This window comes from Kogia breviceps, chromosome 7 (assembly GCF_026419965.1).
Source record: "Kogia breviceps isolate mKogBre1 chromosome 7, mKogBre1 haplotype 1, whole genome shotgun sequence".
NCBI classification, from domain to species: domain Eukaryota; kingdom Metazoa; phylum Chordata; class Mammalia; order Artiodactyla; family Physeteridae; genus Kogia; species Kogia breviceps.
Genome location: NC_081316.1, coordinates 101,487,457 through 101,510,661, shown reverse-complemented (window position 1 = coordinate 101,510,661; position 23,205 = coordinate 101,487,457). Strand labels below are relative to the sequence as shown.

At 42.0% G+C, this 23,205-nt stretch overlaps 2 protein-coding genes across 5 annotated transcripts in view; one reads left to right on the top strand and one right to left on the bottom strand.

The window, feature by feature from the left end:
* The window catches only part of PTS (6-pyruvoyltetrahydropterin synthase), a 300,260-nt gene that overhangs the window by 255,110 nt on the left and 21,945 nt on the right, over positions 1-23,205 (bottom strand). The window lies entirely within an intron of this gene.
* On the top strand, positions 9,387-20,824 carry PLET1 (placenta expressed transcript 1). Its single transcript, XM_059070271.1, has 4 exons — positions 9,387-9,600; positions 14,290-14,491; positions 18,149-18,210; positions 20,238-20,824. Exons 1-4 carry the CDS (start codon positions 9,417-9,419, stop codon positions 20,822-20,824), a joined length of 1,035 nt encoding a protein of 344 aa, XP_058926254.1. The 5' UTR covers positions 9,387-9,416.

Genomic DNA, 23,205 nt, shown 5'->3' with positions numbered 1-23,205 from the left:
TTTCTAGAGCATGAAGAGTTTCAGCAGATAAGCTCTAGGCGGACTGGAAAGTTTGGGGTGCACGGTACAGTCACAGAACCCAGCTTTTTCAACTTTAACAATTAGTCTAACATTCAGCTTCAATCTGTTTTACACAGATGAGCTGCTAAACCTTTGCTGTTCAAGGTGTGGTCCATGGATCAGCAGCATCTTGGTATTACCTGGGAGACTGTTAGAAATGAGGAACCTCAGGCCCCACACCAGACCTACCGAATCAGAAACTCCATGTTAGCAAAATGCACCAGGTGATTTGAATACACATTAAAGTTTTAAAAAGCACTGTTCTAGAATCACCTATGGAGTTTTTTCAAAGTGCACATTTCCGGGAAATAGAGTCCAAAATTTCAGAGAAAGGGGTGGAGGAGAGGGAAGCCCAAAGGAGTGCATTTTTTAAAAACTAGTTTTCTTGTGGTCCCTGTCCTCAAGAAAAATCAAGTCATTTCTGGCTGGAATCAAAGAACTTTGTTTTGTCAACAGCTGTCCCTGTAGCTAATAGCTCCCTCCTTCCTAGAGGCAAAGTTGATGACGTCCTACAGACCCTCTCTTGGGCTGAGCTCCACATTGCATTGAATGAATGGAAGACTTCTGCTTAAATCAGAGTTTTCCCCTCTGAGTTGTTCCCCATCCCCCCAGTCTTCTGCCCACAATTCATAGAGAAGGTTAGACTATTGTCTCCATATCAATAGCAGGACTCCTATATTTTCTTTTCTCCTGATCCAGCGCCTTAATCCGGTATGAAGGAAGGAAGGAAGGAAAGAAGGAAAGGAGGGAGGGAGAGAGGAAGGAAGGAAGGAAGGAAATAAATTACCATGAGTTATACACCTGCTATATGTCAGACCCACCCCATCCCCCAAAACAGTTTACATATATTTCTCATTTAATGTACATAAAAATATGTAAGATTGGTATTAATGCCTCAATTTTCAGCAGTGGAGACTAAAGCTCAGAAAGATTAAAACTCTCCTAAAGCCAGGTTTCTAAACAGGATCTAATACTAAAGTTCTGTCTCATTCTTTCTATTACCCCAACTTGACTTCACAGAATAGTATATAAATAAAAGAATTTACTGAGATATAATTCACATACCATAAAATTCAATTCAGTGGTTTTTAGTATATTCACAAGATTTTGAGACTATCACCATGATCTAATTCCAGAACATTTCCATCACCTCAAAGAGAAAACCCAAACCAGGTAGCAGTCACTTTCCATTCTCCTTGTCACCCAGGTCCCTGGCAATCAGTTTCTATCTCTATGGATCTGTGTATTATGGATATTTCATATAAATGAAATCATAGAATAGATGCCTTTAGTGTCTGGCTTCTTTCAATTAGCATAATGTTTTCAAGGTCTATCCATGCTGTAGCATCTATCAGTACTTCATTCCTTTTTATAGTTTAATAATATTCCATTGTATGGATATGTCACATTTTTTTACTCATTCATGAGTAGACAGACATTTGATGTTTTCACACGTTGGCTATTACAAAAAATGCTCCTATAAACAACCATGTACACGTTTTTGTGTGGACAATGTTTTTAATTATCTTGAGTATGTACCTAGAAGTGAAGTTGCTAGGTCATATAATAGTAACTCTATGTTTAATTTTTTGAAGAAATGCCAAACTCTTTCCCAAAATGGCAGCATCCTTTTACATTCCAATCAGCAATGCATGAGAGTTCTAATTTCTCCATATCCTTGCCAACACATGTAATCATCTGTCATTTTGATTATAGCCATCTTAATGGATGTGAAGTGGTATCTCTTCACAGTGGTATCACTTTGTAGTTTTGATTTGCATTTTCCTAATGACTAATAATGTTGAGCATCTTTTCATGTACTTATCGGCTATTTATACATCTTCTTTGGAGAAAGTATTCAAATCCTTTCCCCATTTTTAAATTGGGATATTTGTCTTTTAGTTGTTGAATTGTTAGTGCTCTTTATATATTCCAGATACTGGGCCCTTATTAGATATATAATTTGCAAATATTTCCTCCCATTATTTGGGCTGTCTTTTCACTTTGATAGTGTCCTTTGAAGAACAAAAGACTTTAGTTTTGATGAAGTCCAACTTATCTATTTTTGCTTTGGTTGCCTTTGCTTTAGGCATTATATCTATTAAACTGTTTTGTTTTATTTTTTTAACATCTTGATTGGAGTATAATTGCTTTACAGTGTTGTGTTAGTTTCTGCTGTATAACACAGTGAATCAGCTATATGTATACATATATCCCCATATCCCCTCCCTTTTGAGCCTCCCTCCCACCCTCCCTATCCCACCCCCTTAAGTTATATCTATTAAACTGTTGTTTAATCCATGGTCTTAAAGATTTACATCTCTGTTTTTTTCTAAGAGTTTTATAGCATTTAGGTCATTGATCCACCTTGAGTTAATTTTTATATGGTATGACATAGGGGTCCAATTTCACTCTTTTGCATATGAATACCCAGTTTTCTCAGCACCATTTGTTGAAAAGACTAGTTTCCCTCCATCGAATTGTTTTGGCACCCTTGTCAAAAATCAGTTAATCATGTGGTGATCATTTTGTAATGTATAAAAATATCAAATCACTATGTTATACACTTGAAACCAGTGTAACATTGTAAGTCAACTATACACCAATTTTTTTAAATAGTTTTTAAAAAAAGAATGTATGATGGGTAGAAGAGGTTATAAGGTTCAAGACAAAATGGAGTTTGAGAGTGTTTCCAAGCACATAAATATATTATTTCATAAGAATTCTTAATTACATAAAAGGAGTCATAGGACCAATACATAAGTAAATTGTTTTAATTCTAACATTCAAAATGATTTCACTCTTTTTTGAAGCAACCTGCATCAAAAGCACTCTAGAAGATATATTCAGTAAAATTCATTTATTCAGATTCATTGGGAAAAGGTGTTTAATCTTGTATGAATCTCCTCATAACAGAAGTTTAATCTTCATGTAATAAAATTTATCTTAAATGACCAAAATATCAGTTAATCATAAATTATATGTTTATTTCTGGACTTGCAACTCTGTTTCATTGATCTATATGTCTATTCTAATGCCAGTACCACACTGTCCTTTTTTAATTAAGGTATAGTTGATTTACAATATTACATTAGTTCCAGGTGTACAACACAGTGATCCACAATTTTTATAGATTATATTCCATTTAAAGTTATTATAAAATATTGGCTACATTCCCTGTGTTGTACAATATATCCTTGCAGCTTACTTATTTTATACATGGTAATTTGTACCTCTTAATCCACTACCTCTATCTTGCCCCTCTCTCTTCCCTCTCCTCACTGATAACTACTAGTTTGTCCCCTAAATCTATAAGTCTTTTTCTGTTTTGTTATATTCATTCATTTGTTTTATATTTCAGATTCCATATATAAGTGATAAGATACAGTGTTTGTATTTTTCTGTATGACTTATTTCACTAAGCATAATAACCTTCAGGTCTATCCACATTGTTGCAAATGGCAAAATTTCATCCCTTTTTATGGCTGAGTAATACTCTATTCTATTACACATATATATATATATATGTAATAGTAGATAGATAGATGCACATACACACAATGGAATATAAATATAAATAAATAAATATATATATATATATATATATATATATATAAAACAGATTCTTTATCCAGTCATCTGTTGATGGACACTTAGGTTGCTTCCATATCTTGGCAATTATAAATAATGCTAGTATGAACATTGGGATGCATGTATCTTTTCAAATTAATGTTTTCATCTTGTTTGGATTTCTGGATCATATGGTAGATTCTATTTTCAGTTCTCTGAGAAATGTCCATACCATTTTCCATAGTGGCTGCACCAATTTACATTCCCCCCAACAGTGTACTAGGGTCCCCTTTTCTCCACATCCTCGCCAGCATTTGTTATTTGTGGTCTTTTTGATGATAGCCATTCTGACAGGTGTGAGGTGATATTTCATTGTGGTTTTGATTTGCATTTCTCTGATGATTAGCAATGCTGAGCATCTTTTCATGTGCCTGTTGCCCATCTGTATGTCTTCTTTAGGAAAATGTCCATTCAGGTCTTCTGCCCATTTTTTAATTGCATTGTTGGGTTTTTTGATGTTGAGTTATATGAGCTGTTTACATGTTTTGGATTTGGATGTTTTGGATATTATATATTTTGGATAAGGATATTGGTCTTATCATTTGCAAATATTTTCTCCCACTCAGTAGCTTGTTTTTTCCTTTTGTCAAGGGTTTCTCTTGCTGTGCAAAAGCTTTTAAGTTTAATTAGGTCCCATATGGTTATTTTGGTTTTGTTTCCTTCGTCCTTAAGAGAGATCCAAGAAATATTGCTACAATTTATGTCAAAGAGGGTTTGCCTATGTTTTCTTCTAGGAGTTTTATGGTTTCCAGGTTTACATTGAGGTCTTTAATCCATTTTGAGTTTATTTTTGTATATAGAGTGAGAAAATATTCTAGTTTCATTCTTTTACATGTAGCTGTTCAGTTTTCCCAGCACCATTTATTGAAGAGACTGTCTTTTCCTATTGTATATTCTTGCCTACTTTGTCACAGATTAATTGACCAAAAGTGTCGGTGTTTACTTCTTGGCTCTCTATCCTGTTCCATCCATCTATGTGTCTGATTTGGGGCTAGTATCATACTGTTTTGATTACTGTAGCATTGTACTGCAGTCTGAAGGCTGGGAGCATGGTGCTGCCAACTCTGTTTTTCTTTGAGATTATTTTGACTCTCTGGGGTCTTTTGTGTTTCCATACAAATTTTAGAATTATTTTTTACTTGTTCTTTGATAAATGTCGGTGGTACTTTAATAGGGATTCCATTGAGTCTGTAAATTGCCTTAGGTAGTATGGTCATTCTAACAATATTAATTCTTCCAGTCCCTGAACATGGTAAATCTTTCCATCTGTTTGTGTTGTCTTCAGTTTCTTTCATCAGTATCTTATAGTTTTCTGAGTACAGGTCTTTTACCTCCTTAGCTATTTTATTTGCAGGTATTTTATTCTTTTTGATGCTACTGTGAATGGGATTGCTTTCTTAAATTTTCTCTGATAGTTCATTGTTAGTGTATAGAAATGCAACAGACTTCTGTATATTAATTTTGTATCCTGCAACTTTACCAAATTCATTGATGAGCTCTAGCAGTTTTTTGGTGGTGCCTTTAGTGTTTTCCATGTATAGTATGATGTCATCAGCAAACAGTGAGTTTTACTTCTTCCTTTCCAATTTGGATTATTTCTTTTTCTTCTCTGATTGCCATGGCTAGGACTTCCACAACTATATTGAATAAAAGTGACAAGAGTGGGCATCCCTGACTTGTTCCTGATCTCAGAGGAAATGCTTTCAGCTTTTCACCATTGAGCATGATGTTAGCCGTGAGTTTGTCATATATGGCCTTTATTATATTGAGATATGTTCTCTCTATGCCCACTTTCTGGATAGTTTTTATCATAAATGGATGTTGAAGTTTGTCAAACCTTTTTCTGTATCTATTGAGATGATTATATGATTTTTATTCTTCAGTTTTTTTAATATGGTGTATCACATTGACTGATTTGCAGATTTTGAACCATCCTTGCATCCCTGGGATAAATCCCACTTGGCCATGGTGTACGATCCTTTTAATGTATTGTTGGATTTGATTTCCTAATATTTTGTTGAGAATTTTTGCATCTATGTTCACCCACGATACTTGCCTATAATTTTCTTTTTCAGTGATATCTTTGTCAGGTTTCAGTATCAGGGTGATGCTGGCCTTGTAGAATGAGTTCAGTGAAGTTCCTCTGCAATTTTTTGGAATAGTTTAAGAAGGATAAGCATTAAGTCTTCTCTAAATGTTTGCTAATATTCACCTGTGAAGGAATCTGGTCCTGGACTTTTGTTTGTTGGGAGTTTTTTCTTTATTACTGATTCAATATCACTATCTGTAATTGGTCTGTTCATATTTTTTATTTCACCTTGGTTCAGGCTTGGGAGATTGTACATTTCTAGGAATTTGTCCATTTGTACATTTCTAGGAATTTGTCCATTTCTTCTAGGTAGTCCATTTTTATTAATATATAGTTATCTGTAGTAGTCTCTTAAGCTCCTTTATATTTCTGTGATGTTGGTTATAACTTCTCCTTTTTTGTTTCTGATTTTATTGATTTGGATCCTGTCTTGGGCCCTGGGACCTCTGGCTGCAGGACCCTGGGCGTTCCAGGTCTAGTGTGTGTGCACTAGTATGTGGGGCCAGGTCCTCAGCCTTCTAGTGGACAGGGACTTGACCGGGGTGCCTGTAGGCTCTGGGGGTATTAAGGTAGCCTGCCTGCTGGTAGGTGGGGCTGTGGCCCCCACAGGTAGTTGCTTGGCCTGAGGTGTCCCAGTATTGGTGCCAAAAACCTGGTGGGTAGGGCAAGGTCCCGGCATTAGCTAGAGGGAGGACCCCAAAATGGCACTTGCCAGTACCAGTGTCCTTGTGGTAGAATGAGCTCCCAGAAATGGCTGCCGCCAGTGTCTATGTCCCCAGGGTGAGCCCCAATTGCCTCTTGCTTCTCCAGGAGACTCTCCAAGATCAGCAGGTGGGTCTGACCCAGGTCCCTTTCAAATTACTGCTTCTTCCCTGGGTCCTGGAGCATGTGAAATTTTGTGTGCACCCTTTAAGAGTAGAGTCTCTATTTCCCCCAACCCTGTGGGTCTCTGCTGGCCTTCAAAGCCAAACATTCTGGGGGGTTGTTTTTCCAGTGCAAGACCCCCAGGATGGTGAGCTTGATATGGGGCTCAGATTCCTCATTTCTTGTGAAAAACCTCTGCAATTGTCATTTTTTTCTCAGGGGTATTGGTCTTGATAACTCCTGACCTCCTACTTGTCTCCTTGTGGTTCCTTCTTTATTTCTTTAGTTATAGAAGATCTTTTCTGGTAGACTCCAGTGTTTCTCATCAATAGCTGCTCTGTAAATAGCTGTACTTTTGGTATGCCCACGAGAGGAGGTGCGCTTGGCCTTCTACTCCACCATCTTTCCACACTGTCTTGATTACAGTACCTTTGCAGTTTTGAAACTGGTAAACGTGAGTCCTCCAACTTTGTTGTTGTTGTTTCAAGATCATTTCGGCTATTATGAGTTCTTTGGTATACTTTTCAGTATACAAGTCTTGCACTTCGTTTGTTAAATTTATTCAGTATCTTCACTGAATATCTTCAAGTTTATTGATACTTTCTTCTGCCAGTTCAAATCTGTTCTTAAGTCCTTCTAGTGAATTTTTCATTTCAGTTATACTTTTCAACTACAAATTTTCTGTATGGTCCTTTTTACCATTTCTATCTCTTTATTCTTTTCTGTTGAGACATCATTCTTAAACTTTTCTTTTATTCTTTAAACATGGCTTTTGTTAGTTCTTTGAATATATTTATAATGATTGAGTTAATGTTTTTGTCTAGTAAGTCCAACATTTGGACTTCCTCAGGGACAGTTTCTATTGGCTGGGAGTTTTTTTCTGTATACAGAACACAACTTTCTTGTTCCTTTGTATGTCTTATAATTTTCTGTTGAAAAGTGAAGATTTAAAAAATATAATGTGACCATTGACGATTCTGTACACCAGATTCCCATCCTTCCCAGGGTTTGTCGTAGTTCGCATTTGTTATTATTTGTTGTTGCTGCTGCTGCTGCTGTTTATTTAGCAACTTTTCTGAATTAATTCATTCTGCAAAGTCAGTATTCTTTATTATGTGTGACCACTGAAGTCTCTGCTTAGTTAGCTTAGTGGTCAGCTAATGAATAGACAGAGATTTCCTAAATGTCTTGAACCAATAAGTCTCTCAACCTTTGCCAACCTCCTCTCTGTGTGCATGCCTTCACTGGTCAAATAGGCAGTTTACAACTCGGCCTTTGCCTACATTTCTTACTTGTATAGACCCCCAAGGTCAGCCAGAGATGAGAGATTAGGGCTTTCTCAGATCTTTTCTGGGCATGTGCATAGCTCTGTACATGCAGATGACCTTTTAGATTCCAGGAATTTGTCAGAGTTTTCCAAGGCCCCCAACCAACATCTCAGTCCCAGTTTTTTCTTTTAAATTTTTTGCTCAGGTCCTTGTTAGTGCCAGTTGCAACCACTGCTCCAGACAGCTGCAATGTTAAAAACTTCCCACTGATTATTTTCAACAAATACCCTAGCAATAAGGCTGTTTGCACAGAGAAAGTTCTGAAAGCCCTGAGAATTCAGCTTTATAGGCAATTTGCAGACAGGTCATATAGTGACAATTCTCTGGAAATGAAGCTTTTTGGAGCACTCCAAGCCCATTCTGTCCCCTCCCTATTGGCTGCTAGTTTGCTGGTCTTCATGGCTATCATAGTTGCAAGACTGTTGGTTTCTAAGGCTACTTGAAGAGGTGGGGTAAGAGGGATGGGAACATGGCATGTTAAAATGCCTCGATGCTCACTATGTTTAATGAGATTCAGCCATTTTTCTTAAACAAATGCTCCTTGAATTGTTGCAAGTCTTTGCTTAATTTCTAGAGTTCTGAAAAAGTTGAGTTAAACTGGTTTTGATCATTGCTTTTATGGAGGAGTAGGTTTTTCAGAGGTCCTCACTCCACCATTCTGTAAGTGCTTCTCTTGAAAAAACATTTATAAATATCTCTTTGATTCAATTCTACATTTTTTGTTTTCTTTCTACTCACACAGAATACATCTCTCTTCTCTTCTCCTTCAGTGAGTGAATTAAAATCAGAGAAGAAGTATGAAAAAAACATATTTTCTGATTTTTTTCGGTAGTTTCCTTGTGCTACAGTAGTATAGAGGAAAGTGTCAGGCAGGAGCAAGGTGAACCAAAGCTGTTTCTTTCCAAAGAAACAAATATAAATCCAGAAGCACAGTTTTTCTAGTTCTATGACAGTCACAAAATGAACTGGGACAGGAGACATGTTCAACTAAGGAGAGTTGGAAAAGATATGTAATATTCCATGAAGAAAAGTGCTTTAATACCTGAGTTTCCTGTAGGGAGAAGAGTGTAGTTCCTAAACAGGACAGGTATGTGATGATTACTCAACTCTGAATTTCACTTTGCCGGTATTAACCCCTTCTCACAGCATCCTTAAAGTGTCAGATGCCGAGGTGAATGAGAGGCAAAATAAAACCATGATCAGTACATTCCCCTTCATGAGCAAAACTGGAATTGGCAAAGGGTCATGGTGACAGATACAAGGAGATTCATTCCTGGTGATATCTTGGGCCAAATTCCAGAAGCCAGTTCATCTTAGGGAGGAGTGGGCAGGAGATTTGCATGTATGACCTCACCCAGAAGTTCCAGCCCCAGAGCATATATAAACGGGTGAGTTGTAGCTCTTACCCAGTTCCAGGCCCAGTCGTTTCCAAACAGATCAAGACCATGACAATCCTCGGGTCCCTGCTGCTGCCACTGGGGCTGTTTCTGTGCCTTGGACTGCTGTGTTCTCCTGCCAGCTGTACAAATCACAATGACAACTGCATGTTCTTCCGTAAGGTCATTGCCACCACTTACTCAGGAATCCATGCCAACCCAAACATCTATAAAAGCAATACAGTCTACACAGGTAAGTAGAAGCCATTCTCTCTGCTGTCCTCTGTTCTCTGAGGGTAGATAAAACTGGAATTGCAGAACATATCCCTCCATCCCTGCTCTCAGTGACACAAACCAAACATGTGTTTTTGACCCGTCTGGGACACAGAGGCAGAAAGAAGGAGAATGAGAACATGTGAGAGGATGGGTTGGGTGGGACTATTTCCTATTTCTGCATGTCCCCTGTGTGAACCTGAGCCATGGGAGTCATTACATCCCAACACTCAGGTTAACCGAGTCCCAGCAAGAGCACAACTGCGGCAAGTTCTTTCACTTAAATAATTTGGGCTTTTAAAATTTTTTTCACTTAAAACAGTCTGTATTGGGGGGGGGGCATTTTTATTATTTTAAGGGATAAAAACTGTGCCACAGTTTGTAGTCTTTTCCCGTCCACTTGATGAAACAATGCCACCATGGATGATTGTATACGGCACAACTCCAGGAGACGCTGTTCACTTTTAGTCTATGGGTGGAAAATCTAGTGAGCTAGACAGCGAAAGTATTACTATCCCACCTGATAAATGAGGAGCCTGAAGCTGAGAGAAGCCAAATGACTTGCTCAGGGTCTCACAGCTAAGAAGTGGCAGAACTGCCTCTTGAATCTTAGTCTTTTCATTCCTAATCCAGTGCTTTTCTTTGAGGTGCCTAGAAATATTTTACAGACATCCCTTTTGGGATCAGTCAAACCTACAAGTCAAGGCAATTGCTCTCAAATAACTTTCATAATAACAACAAATTTAATATGGCTGTTTACATGTACTAATATATTTAGTCCTCACAATGACCTACTAGGTAGATACTGTTGTCATTCCCTGTGTGTCAATGAGAAAACAGAGGTAGAGATGCTAGTGATTTGCTCAGGTCACAGAGCTGCTTAAATGATGGACCTGGGATGTGAACCCTAGCATTCTAGCTTCAGAGACTCTGCTCTTAACCACTACACTATACGTCTCTCAGTTACAGTAATGAGAGCTAAGTCGTCATACTGTGTGCTGAGTACTGTTCTAAGGGTAAATGCTATTATCTTCCCCATTTTACAGATGAGAACTGAAGCACGGGAAAGTTAAAGTTTTATCCAAGGTTACTAGTAGGTTACACAGCTAATATTTGAACCTAAATAATAGCCAAGATTTGTCCTGCTTTGTCTAGCCAGACCACCCAGCTTCAGAGCCTGTCTCCTCATCTACCATGTTATGCTGCCTTTCTTAGAACTCAAACCAAATTTTGCAGAGAACACCAGAGTGATATCTTATACCCATGCTCTACAGATTCCAGGCTTCAGCAGGAGAATGACTATGGCCTGCCTTCACACACTCAGCCTGGCTAGTCCTTTTTTCTATTTTTTTCTGGGGGACTGTCACTAAGTGCCTCAGATGTGGTGGGTCTCCCTACATCCCACTCCCTCAGGCAGCAGATCTTGTCCTAAACAGGGCAGGGAGGATAATCTTGTGATTCAAGATGAGGACCGGGAGGGCATGTGTGTGACCTTGTATACAGAGCAGGACCTGGACGGTCAGAGATCTCAGACCTCTGACTTAAGTTAACACATCACGAGGTGAAGAATTTTGATGTTGAAATGGAAGAAAAAGAAACCTATCTTGTGAAGATGCAAGGGGTGTGGGGTTGGAGGTGGGGGTGGCAGAGGAGCCATGTGAAAGTAGGAAGACAGAAGAAAGAAGAATCAAAAGATGATCCATAAGACCCCTTGAAAGGGAACGTGCTGGATGAGGGGGACATCACAGCATTTACAGAGGCATCGGGTAGAGCAGAGAGAAAGGAGAAGAGGAACTAAGGCTCACTGAACGCCTACTACGTGTCATGTACTTCCCCAAACTTCATGTGATTTCATCTCAGAACAGAAATGTGCTAAAGCTCTGTGATAAACTGACTCACTATAGGAACTATTTTAGCTGAGAATCAAAATCCTATGCCCTCGGAGATGTGATGTACCAGATTCCACACCTGGAATTACACAACAGGCTCCATGATTTGCTTGTGTCATTATAGGCACTTGCTGGGACTCGGGACTTTTGGGGAGACTGAGTAAATGCCCACACAAGCCAACTGCTTCTCATTTTAATATTGAAATTTTTTTAAATTTCAGGGTTTGTGTTAACATTGGTAAGACATGTACAAATGGTTTGGCTGGTTCCAAGACACAACTGCATCTCAGGCAATATCTTAGAACAGGTTCTCTGGGTCTGACTGGGTATCAGTCAAAGAAACTCATAAGGTAGTAGCATTTATATTACAACTGTACTGGCTAAGCATCTGCCTCCATTTTTTACTTCCGTGGGCAAGAGAAATGTAACTTGCTTGCCTTTTTTTCCTGAACCTTCAGCTTTAAGGCACTATGCAACACTGGATGCACAACTTTTTAAAAATCAATCAATGAGTATTTATTTAGTGCCCTCCAGGTGCCCAAAACTGGGCTGGCCAGATACATAGGTGAAACTACAGCGTGTAGTACAAGCCAGAATGTAATTAAGTCCTCAACTCTAGGGCTTCCCTGGTGGCGCAGTGGTTGAGAGTCTGCCTGCCGATGCAGGGGACACGGGTTCGTGCCCCGGTCCGGGAAGATCGCACATGGCGCGGAGCGGCTGGGCCCGTGAGCCATGGCCGCTGAGCCTGAGCGTCCGGAGCCTGTGCTCCGCAACGGGAGAGGCCACGTCAGTGAGAGGCCCGCATAGAGCAAAAAAACAAAAACAAGTCGTCAACTCTACAATAATAAAAAAAAAAAAAATACATGATTCAGGAGTGAGAGGAAAAGAGTCCATAGGTGGGACATCAGCAGGATCTTGGAGAGTAAGTGGGGATGTGATGTGAGATGAGAAAGAAGGAAGATTCCAGACAGGCACCAGACATGAACAAAGGCCAGGGGCAGGCAAGCCAGGTGTGTCTACAGAAGCAGAGGAAGCCTGGCTGCCCTGGAGTGGGGGTGGAAACAGTGGAGTGAGCTGGGTTATGAGGATCAAAAGAGCCACGCGCCGGGTACTGCAAGCAACAGAAGCGGAAATATAAAACCAGAAACGTGTAGAGGCTCTAGAAGAGCACTTTGAAGGTTTTGGACAGGTGTGTGTCCTGATGGAAGTGTTGAGTGTGGAAGTCTGATCAGGTTGAAGTCTGAAGGGAGGGGACTGTGGAGGCCAGGAATCTGGATAATACAGATAACTAGGAGGGATGAAAGGCAGATGTAAGCCAGAGAGAGGGGTGGAAAACAGAAGAGAGGACAAAGGCAAGCCCAGGGGAGAGCTGACAGGCTTGATGACTGGATGACACCGTCGCTCATCACCATCCACCTCACCACCATGCACACACATCTAGGACAAATGTCAGGTTCTCACTGAGCAAGTCAGGACGGGGCTTGGGGGGAGTGGGGGGGGAATCTGGCTCAGCAACCTTGACTGGCAAAAACAAACAGAACAGAGAAATGTTTCGTGCTAAGAATAACAATGGCAACTTATCCAACACCCACCAGTATTAAAGTCTTTACATTCTTCTCTTCAGTCTCCCAGCAACCTTTCAAGATAAGGTATCATGATCTCCATACAATAAGAGATAATGTCATTATCCTCAGACCTAGAACCAACCCTAGTGCAAAGCGGGCATTCAATAAATATTTGTGGAGTGAATGTTGAACAGGAAAGAAACCAAGGATCGGAGGTGAAGTGACTTGGTCTTAAATGTTAGGGCTAGGATTCAGATCCAGGACTGTCTCTAATCCTATTGTGCTACAAGATCAATTTTCTTTAATTTGTAAAGGGGAAGCCTTTAAAAGAATTTGCTGGCTGAGAGGACCCTAGCATTGAGAAATTTGTTCAGAAGGGATCTTCTAAGGGAGGAAATGGACAAACTGAAATAGTCTCTTGAAATTCCCTCCCCATTACACATCAGAAGGCTGAAAATAACAGGTGAAATTAACAAGTGTGAGTGGGGTCCCCTGGGCACATGCTGGGCTAGGTCAACAGGTGAGACTCACCTGAGTGGAGGGGGTCAGGGAACCCTAAATGGTTACTTGGAGGTATTTGGATTAGGGCCTTGGCAGGTACTTGGACTGGATACCTGGATTAGGGCCTCTGGGTCTCAGAGGCCCCCACTTCCCTCACTCTCAACAACAAAGACCAAGAACATCAGCATTTCTGGAACCAGGAAATAAGCTTTGCTTTGACTTAGCAGTAACAGTTCCTTATTTCTTGAAGCACTTCCCAAGAGGCCCACTTGACCCTTTCACATGCATCCACCCCTTCTCTCCGCACAGTCCATTCCTCCTGAGAGAAGGGCAGAACTCTCATCTGGCAGATAGGAACAGGGCTCAAGAGGTTAAAAGTCAGCCAGGACCTCATCCCTGATACGTAGCAAAACCAGGGCCAGAGTACAGGTCTTCTTTTGTTCACCTTTTCCTGTAGAAAACTTGGAAAACACAAAGAAGAACTAGGAAGAAAATAAAAACCATCTATAACCCCACAACCAGGAAATCTCCATAGTTAATATCTTGATGTATTTCCTTCCAGACGTTTTTCAACTTATTTCACAAAAATGGGACCACACTATATTTACATACTACTTGTAACTTTCTTTTTTCACACTTAATTTTGATTTCATGACCCCCATCTCTTGTCTTACTGCACAGATGGCTGATTGTTTCCTTCTCATTTCTTCCTAGTGTCAGTTCCTGTGAATCACAGTATTAGCTCTGTGGTCCTGCAAGCAATAGACCAGCACAAATCAGTCATTGGCTCCTGGCAAAAAGCTGACAAGTATTGCAACAGCAGCGTCTTATACCACATGAAGAGCCCATACAGCAAGCTCTTCAAGGCAAAATGGGTATCTCCTAGTTCCATGAACATAACTGCAGTCAAGCTACGGTAAGAACCTATCCATATATGATTTGCTTTGGGCTTTTACAATTTCATATTATGTTTGTACAGTTTTATACCGACCTTGGAGGACTCAAAATACAATCCAGATATGATGTGGATAATTCAGTAGCTGTACTCCTTTTCTGCCTCACCGTTCTTTGTCCTACCTTTATCTGTAGACGTTTATACATCTCACACACACACACACACACACACACACACCAGGTATGCTCAACATAAACAGAAAGAATTGGTGTTAAAGAAAACCAGAGTTGGATAGTAGTTAAAACAAAATGAATGAATGAATGAACAAAAACAGATTTTATTCAGGACTATTGCAATAAGAGAAAAGAGATCTCAGTATGGAACAAGTCTCAATGTTCCATACCTCAGTATGGAACAAGTCTCCTCAAAATCACTAGGAGGAAACATCAAGACCCATAAGGGGGCTCTGGCTAAACTGACCTAACAGGATTCTTGCTTAAGGGAGGCCAAGCTGATCCGATATCACCTGGGGGATAGTAGAGGATGAGGAATTCAATCAGATAATAAAGGTGATCAGATATCAAGGTTGGAAGGTTCTTGCTAAACTGACTTATGAGGAAGGAAGTGTGCAGATGGGCCTAGGAGAAGGTTCCAGAGCCTGACTAAAGTTTGGTCAAGCAAAGAATCCTTGTCACTGGCACCCAGTTTGCTTAAAATTCTCTATATTCCCTCCTACTCCCACCCAATTCATTCCTATTAGTCTGGGGCAGACAGTACTCCAGAGCCAGGCAGGGTTGGGGGCAGCAGCAGCAAACAGTTAAAAATAAAGACACTCGTCTTGAAACCATCTGGCCACCTGAGCATTCCCTCTCTGCCAACCCCCAGGGCAGTCCTCCAGGAGCCCTTGCTAAACTGGGGGTGCAGAGAAGCTGCCAGTAGCCAAGAGCCTGGAGGAGGAGTGCTCAGCTCCCATTGTTACCGAACCGAACTTGGGTCCTTGCCTGCCACACAGCAGAGCCAATTTACTGACTCTGGGTTGTGGTGAAGGAAAGTGCTGCGTTTATGGCAGGCACCAAGCAAGGAGAACAGGTGGCTCATGCTCAGAAGACCCGGCCTCCGCAATGGCTTTCAGGGAAGGTCTTTTAAAGGCCACATTTGGGGTGAAGTTTGCAGGGGGCGTGACTTTCTTCTGATTGGTTGGTGGTGGTGAGGTAACAGGGTGATGCCTCAGGAATCTGAATCATCAACCTTCTGATTCCAACCAGTCTGGGGTCTATGTGCTTGTGGTCACCATGTAGTCACCATCCTCCACTCGGGCAGGGGTCTTAGCTTCTGCAGAACAACTCAAAGATATGTGTCAGATTGTTATATGTACCCACCTAGGAGAACTAGGACTCTGTTTTATCACTGAAGTATTACTTCTTGACTGCTTTCCTTTGTTTCTGCATTCCCTCACTTCCCTAATTAGTAACTGCTTAAGTCTGCTCTTTGGATCTCGAGGAGGGTCTAGGAGACTAAAGCCTTTCACTACAATCAAGAAATGGAGGGACATGGATGGGCTTTTGTACTAGGGTGGGCCCCCAGGGTCCTGCTTGGCTTCAGTCCCCCCCGTTTCTTTGATACTCTTCAGTCCTAAGGGGAATGGGGGTGGGGAGTGGGACAAGAAAGAGAATAAAGTTTTTGATAGAGTGGTTAATCACAAACTCAGCAGGGGATCTCAGTTTTAGGGGGACTCGGTTTCACCATGACACAGAGAATCATTTTTTAAAACATAGATTCATTTTGGAAATGGCTTGCAGGCAGAAAGTGTGATGACTGTACAATAAAACTGGCTTCCTCCTGTTGCACAAAATGGACACACTCAGATTCTGAGGTGAGGCCACCTGGGGACTTTAACAAAAAACTTCCCTCCCAGCTAGGGATTTATTTTCAAGTTCACTTTAAGAACCAAAGGTTGAGAGGTCCTTACACTTTCAGACTGCCCTTTTGAACTGAAAGGGCAGGTCTGACCATCAGGCCATGTCCACTGTGAACTGCCACCAAGTCTCTGTAGACAGCGGAGATGGTGATGGTGCCAAGTCACTCCAGCCTCTCCAGCCATGCCCGTGCCTGGTCGGACCTAGCTGGCTCTGGAGGAGGTGCTATTATGCCCACAGAGCGACCTGCAAGACTAAAATCCAAAGGGAGCTGCTACAACCCAGCCTCACGATGACAGCAGCCCCTTAGAAGCCAGCCAGGGCTAGTGAGGGCAATGGTTTTCCTTTCATCTCACCTCCTTAAGGCCTCCACACTCCACGCAACAACAGATAAAACACCAAACGGTGGTGACAATCTTCAATGGAAACAGCACAGTCCCACCAACAGTGAGGTCTCCAGACCCTTCCTCACTCGCACCTGCTGTGATGCACTGGCCTCTCTGCTTGTTTACGATGTACACATGCAGCCTTGATCAGCGAGGCTGACAAGGGGAGGGGAGCAGCACATATGATGGGGGAAGCCCCCTACGCTGAGTAGCGCACAAAAGGCAACGGGAAGAGGTTCCTGCCCACCAAACTTTACAATGAGGGTTGCGAGGCAGGGCCTATACAGAAATAATTACTGAGGTTACACAGCACTTCCTCAGAAAGCACTCCCTGGGCTTCCCTGGTGGCGCAGTGGTTGAGAATCCGCCTGCCGATGCAGGGGATACAGGTTCGTGCCCCGGTCCGGGAAGATCCCACATGCCGCGGAGCAGCTGGGCCCGTGAGCCATGGCCGCTGAGCCTGTGCGTCCGGAGCCTGTGCTCCGCAACGGGAGAGGCCACAGCAGTGAGAGGCCCGCGTGCCACAAAAAAAAAAAAAAAGAAAAGAAAAAAAAAAAGAAAGCACTCCCTGAACCCCCAGATCAAGCTCCGCTCTGTTTACTCACTCTCATCACTGCCACTGCTTCGTCAGAGCACATGTCACGACTGCAATCACTTACTTGTCAGTCGACTATTCGTTTAAAGTCTCCAGGGTAAGAACCACGCCTGCTGTGTTCCCCACTGTTCCCTCAGCACTGAGCACAGTGACTGGCATGTAGTGCACTCTCATTAATCGTTCAATGTATGAACAAGAGACTGATATAGTAATGGACCCAATGATATCAGAACAACAGACCAAGCTGTACAGATCATTTAATGAACATTAAGCAGCTATGACACTACGTGTCAGGCGTTGTTGACAACAGAACTTGCCCTCGAAGAGCTGGCCCTCCAGTTGGGGGAGAGGCTCACAGCAATGCAGTGCAGTAGAGGGGGCATGTCTCTCTGACGGAGCTCTGTCTGGGTCCATGACAACCAGGAGAAACAATTTCATAGAGGCTACTGTCGAGTCTGTGGGCAGATGTGCCCGGGACTGGTATTACAAGCAGAGAGACTAGCCTGAACAAAGACCTGTCATGTATGTCAGCCTGTGGGGAATTCAGGGTGCTGGTGCTGGTAGGGGAGAGGGATGGACATGATCGTGTCTGGAGCAAAACTGTGGAACATCTTGGTCAAGACAGTACACAGCGGACCAGTACTGAACGATCTGCTACTTGTGCTGTAAAGAATTTAAGCACAAAAGGAACTAAGAGGTTGGGGTCCCCTGGGAAGGCAGCAACTGTGAGCTGAACTTGTGAACTCCTCACCATTATCTCTCATCAATTTGCCCTCCACAGAGTCTTCACCGTCGATTTCCACAACATGGCTAGAGTTTTTTTTAAGATGCTGAGAAGAAATGGTAAGTTCCTCTGCAGTCTATTTACATATCTGGCAGTGAAGCCCATCAGCCCAGAAAATTATCTTGTGAATGTCCTAGAAAACAGTCTTCTAATCATGTGTTACCCAGATACCAGTTGAGTCTCCCAGCACCTTGAGGTCTACATAAGATTAGCTCAACCCCTTAACCTGTGCCCTATGGAAAACAAAAGCCAATTCCAAGGGGCCTTGGATTCTCATGGTCACTTGTGGTTCCAGACGCCGGCTTCCTCAGGAGCTGTTTCCATTCAGCACCACACAGACGTGGATATGGAAGTTGGTTCCTTCCTCAATTTTCACAAGAATACCACATCACACAGAGCCTTCATTGGTATAGCAGAATTTATACCGAAGGGTTTAAGGGATGAGAAGGGAGATTTGCACAAAGCAGGGTTGATAGCATAGAAAACCAATAATTTCATTAGTTCTCAGAGTGGCCTCTGGCCTCCAGCACAACCACCAGGAATTTCCACTGGCCTTTCCCAGGCTGTAGTCCTCAACTGCAAACCATCTGAGGCCCCCTGCCCTTCTCCCTTCTCTGCACCCTTCCTTCTCTCTTATCTCTCTCTCTCTCTCTCTCTCTCTCTCTCTCTCTCTCTCTCACACACACACACACAAGCAAAAACAAATTCAAGGAACTGAGGTTCAGAAAAGATAGGTAATGTGCCCAAGGGCACACAGAAAGTAAATGGCAAAACGAGGACTCAAATTCCACATCTTATACCTTTCTCGACTTTTCTTAAACTTTCTTTAAAACTATAAAGACAATCTTTTTTTAATGAAGTTTTTAAATACAAGCTTCAACCAAGAACAAGTAACATTAGTCTTTCTCAGTATCCAGATAACAGGTCTTCCTCGTGAGCCCCCAAACACTGAAATACATCTAGTACGCTGCCCATTTTCCTGTCAGTCAAGCATTGCAAATGTGATCAAAGGCATATCTATTTTCAGCAACAAATATTAAAGTGATTGTGCCTAATGAAACTATTATATGAAAGCCTTAACTGTTTCCTTGGTGGCTTCCCCTCTGTGAAAAGTTGGGGATGTTATTTTCTTTCTCCAGGACATTTTTGAAATGAACATTCCTATAGATGCTAGGAAAGAAAAAAAAAAAAAAAGTTTGCCTCTAGTCAGGACTCCTTAGCTCCGTGCTAATAAAATCCAGATTTTAAAAAAGGAGAAGAAAGCAGTTCTGTTCAGACTTTGGGCTCAGTGGTGTGCTAGAGAAACATTTGCCCTGAGGAAATGCTAAATGAGATAAGACAATGCCACAGAGCTGGAAGGCACCCTGCAAGGGGGCAGAACGTACAGGTCTGCGCAAATCACTTGGCATTTCCCTTCTTCGTCCTTAAGAGTCCCCTCTGTGGGTCACTCAGACCCTTGGAAGTATCATTGCCAAGCTCCAGTTTTCCAGGATCAGACAAACCCCCAGGGACGTAGGCCTGGCTTCCTCTGCTTCTCTGCAAGGCAACCTCACAGAACCAACATGTGGTCAGATCACCGCCTGTGAAAATGACCAATGCCTCAGACACCACAAAAAGGGATTCAAGCATTTGGACAGGGCCTCCTTCCACTTCCTTTAAAGCAAAGTCCTCAAGTCTGGATGGTGTCTAGTTCTTATAACCTTTACATGGAAACTGTGAAATTAGCAAAAAAAAATAAATAAAATTGTACCACTCTGGATCATATTTGCACTGATTGATCGAATATAATATTAAGGACATGAGGACATTTGAAGGCAGACTACCTTCCCAACAGCAAATTCAATAGTTATGTAAGCTCAGTATAAATTCCTTCTTCCATAGATCTTAAGGTCAGGGTGTTTCTTATTTTTAGTTCCTTAACATCCTGTACCCCTAGTTTCCCCTCCTCTACATACACTTGGCCCTTGCAAAGTGTTCACTGAATTCTGACCATGAACTCTGGCTCCAGCATTCCGTCACATTAGCCTCGTTTCTCTAGTGCCCACTCACCACCCAAAAGAGGTACTGATGCCATTTTTTTCCCCAGGGACAACCTCAGACTTGACCACCAAGATCTCCACAATGAAGCCAACCCCAACCCCAACCCCGACCCACAAGCTAACCACAACCCCGACCCACAAGCTAACCACAACCCCGACTCACCAACTAACCACAACCCCGACCCACAAGCTAACCCCAACCCCGACCCACAAGCTAACCCCAACCCCGACCCACAAGCTAACCACAACCCCGACCCACAAGCTAACCACAATCCCGACCCACAAACTAACCACAGTCCCGACCCACAAACTAACCACAACCCCGACCCACAAGCTAACCACAATCCCGACCCACAAACTAACCACAGTCCCGACCCACAAACTAACCACAAGCCCGACCCACAAACTAACCACAGTCCCGACCCACAAACTAACCACAAACCCGACCCACAAACTAACCACAAGCCTGACCCACAAACTAACCACAAACCCGGCCCACAAACTAACCACAACCCCCAAGTTAACCACAATCCGAACCACAGCCAAAAGCTCAGCCAACAGAGCCTTCCTCAGCCCCATGAGAGATGCCATTCAGATCCTGCTCGTCCTTCTCACCAGCAAACTCCTCTTCTAGAAGGAAGCTGGGGGGACAATTGCTTCTGCCTCCATTGCATCCTTCTGTGTTCAGTCCCAAGCCAGGGCTCTGACCTGTGTGAATGAAGACTCTGCGTGCTCAGAGGTACAACTCTACTGCCACTGCTTCAGACTCAAATGGAGACCTGAGGGTCACTTAGTGGAGGGCACTATAGGTATCTGCCAGCGCACTCACCGCTGTTCAGCTGGGTCTCTCAGGACACAAATTAGGCTTTTTGTAACCTGGTCTGGGTGTAACTTGGAATTCTGGCTCTTAGTTTAACATGTCGACAGCCAATTCTGCAGTCAATCTAAACTTTTGTTTAGATGCAACACCAGCAGTATTTGACGGGGAAGAAAATAAGAATGTACCATGTCTGAGTAGCCAAGGATAGGGAAAGATTATGGTATAAAGGCATTATTTTCTGTCACACCAAATACGCTATGCTTCAAGCAAGAATAATGAATGTGTTAAATTCAAACATGTCTTTAATGAGTGATTAACTTAAAATACAGAAAATGTCATCTAATTTTATTCATTTATGTGAGCATTAAAAAATCAATGGATATAAAATAGGTAACTAATGAGGACCTAATGTATAGCACAGGGAACTCTACTCAATGCTCTGTAATGGCCTATATGGGAAAAGAATCTAAAAAAGAGTGGATATATGTATATGTAAAACTGATTCACTTTGCCGTACACCTGAAACTAATATAACATTGTAAATCAACTATACTCCAATAAAAATTTTTTTTAAATCAATGGAATGGTGAGAGTGTGTATATTTTTAAGGCCAGATATAAAAGTAAAGTTTTCTCAATTTTAACTTTTCTCAGGTGCAAACTGGTCATTTTTCCCCTAATGGTAACTTCCACTAAGAGAAATAGGCAAAATATTTATAATACTCATAATATAATATAACACCAAAAATAAGCATGATATTTCCTGTAATATGCAACTGCGTTTTCTTTTAATAGTTATGCTAAATTCCAGGATGCCAATGTTCAGTGACTGGATGCCAACTTCCAGCTGGCCTTCCTCAGGGACAGTTTCTGTCAATTTCTTCTTTCTCCCTGTGAATAGACCATACTTTCCTATTTTGTATGTCTAATATTTGTTGAAAAATTAACCTTTTCAATATTATCATGGTGACTCTGGAAATCATATTCTCCCTTCTCATCAGGGTACGCTGTTGTTGCTTGTTGAGGGCTGCAATCATCCATTTGTCTAGTAACTTTTCTAAACTAGTTTTGCAACGACTGCGTTCCTTGTTGAATGTGGTCACTGAAGTCTCTCTTCTGTTCTCTCAGTGGTCAGCCAGTGACTTGACAGATTTTCATGTATGTCAAAATTCAGCAGCCTCTTTCCTCATTAAGCATTCCCCTAACAACTATAAGGGTTTTTTTTTATTAGAGTCCAGAGTTCAGAACAAGTTGACCCTGACAGATTTTGCCAGCTTAATGGCTGCTTCAGTGGAGGGACCAATTCTTGGCACTCCTGACTCCACAATTTCCTGTGATGTCACTTGGTAGCCACTATAGGTATCTGCCAGGCACTATACTCAGCACTTTATATGCGTCATCTCACTTAATCCTCACAACAACCTGATGAGATATAGCCATTTTACAGAGGACGACACTCAGGCAGAGAGAGAGAGAGAAATAATTTGCCCAGAGTCATTCAGTGAATACACGGTGAAGCTAGTGGGTTTTGAAGAGTGGTCTATACCACTTTAGAGCCTGCACTTGAACCAGGACACCCTAAGGGCACTGTTGAGCAGGATGCCAAAGCAAAATCCAGGCTCAAAAATACTTCATATTCAACTAGTGGTATCTTCCTTGGGCTCAGGAGGCGGGAACTGAGGCAGAACAGGCTCCAAATATTTGCCATCCTTGGTCACTCCTTAAGTGAATCCAGTAAGTGGTAGGCACAGTGAGGAGCGGAAGAAGGGTAAAGGGCTAAAGAAGTAGGTACCTTCACGGTCGCAGGGACAGCTAATCCTGATCTTGACTAATGGGAAGTGATAGACCAAAACCCAAAAAAAGGCGCACAAGCAATGGCAAGGAAGCCCACAGGCTGCACGCACCGCATGCACAGACAAGAGACAGACTACTTATCGCTCCCATACTCCCTTGCCCGATCTTGTTCTTCCACATGTGTGTTCTCTTGTTTGCAGCTTCGTGTTTTGTAAATTCAATGCATTCCAATTCTGTGTCAGAAACATCAACTGCCTACCCATTTAAGGGAAGTGATAATTCATTCTGAAAAAGTAGGAAAGGAAATGAACGTCTTCCAAATCCCATTACCTCAAAGATTTTTCACACACCAGAAAGGTTCCAGACCTGGTCAACAGTCAAACTACAACAGCAGCCATTCAG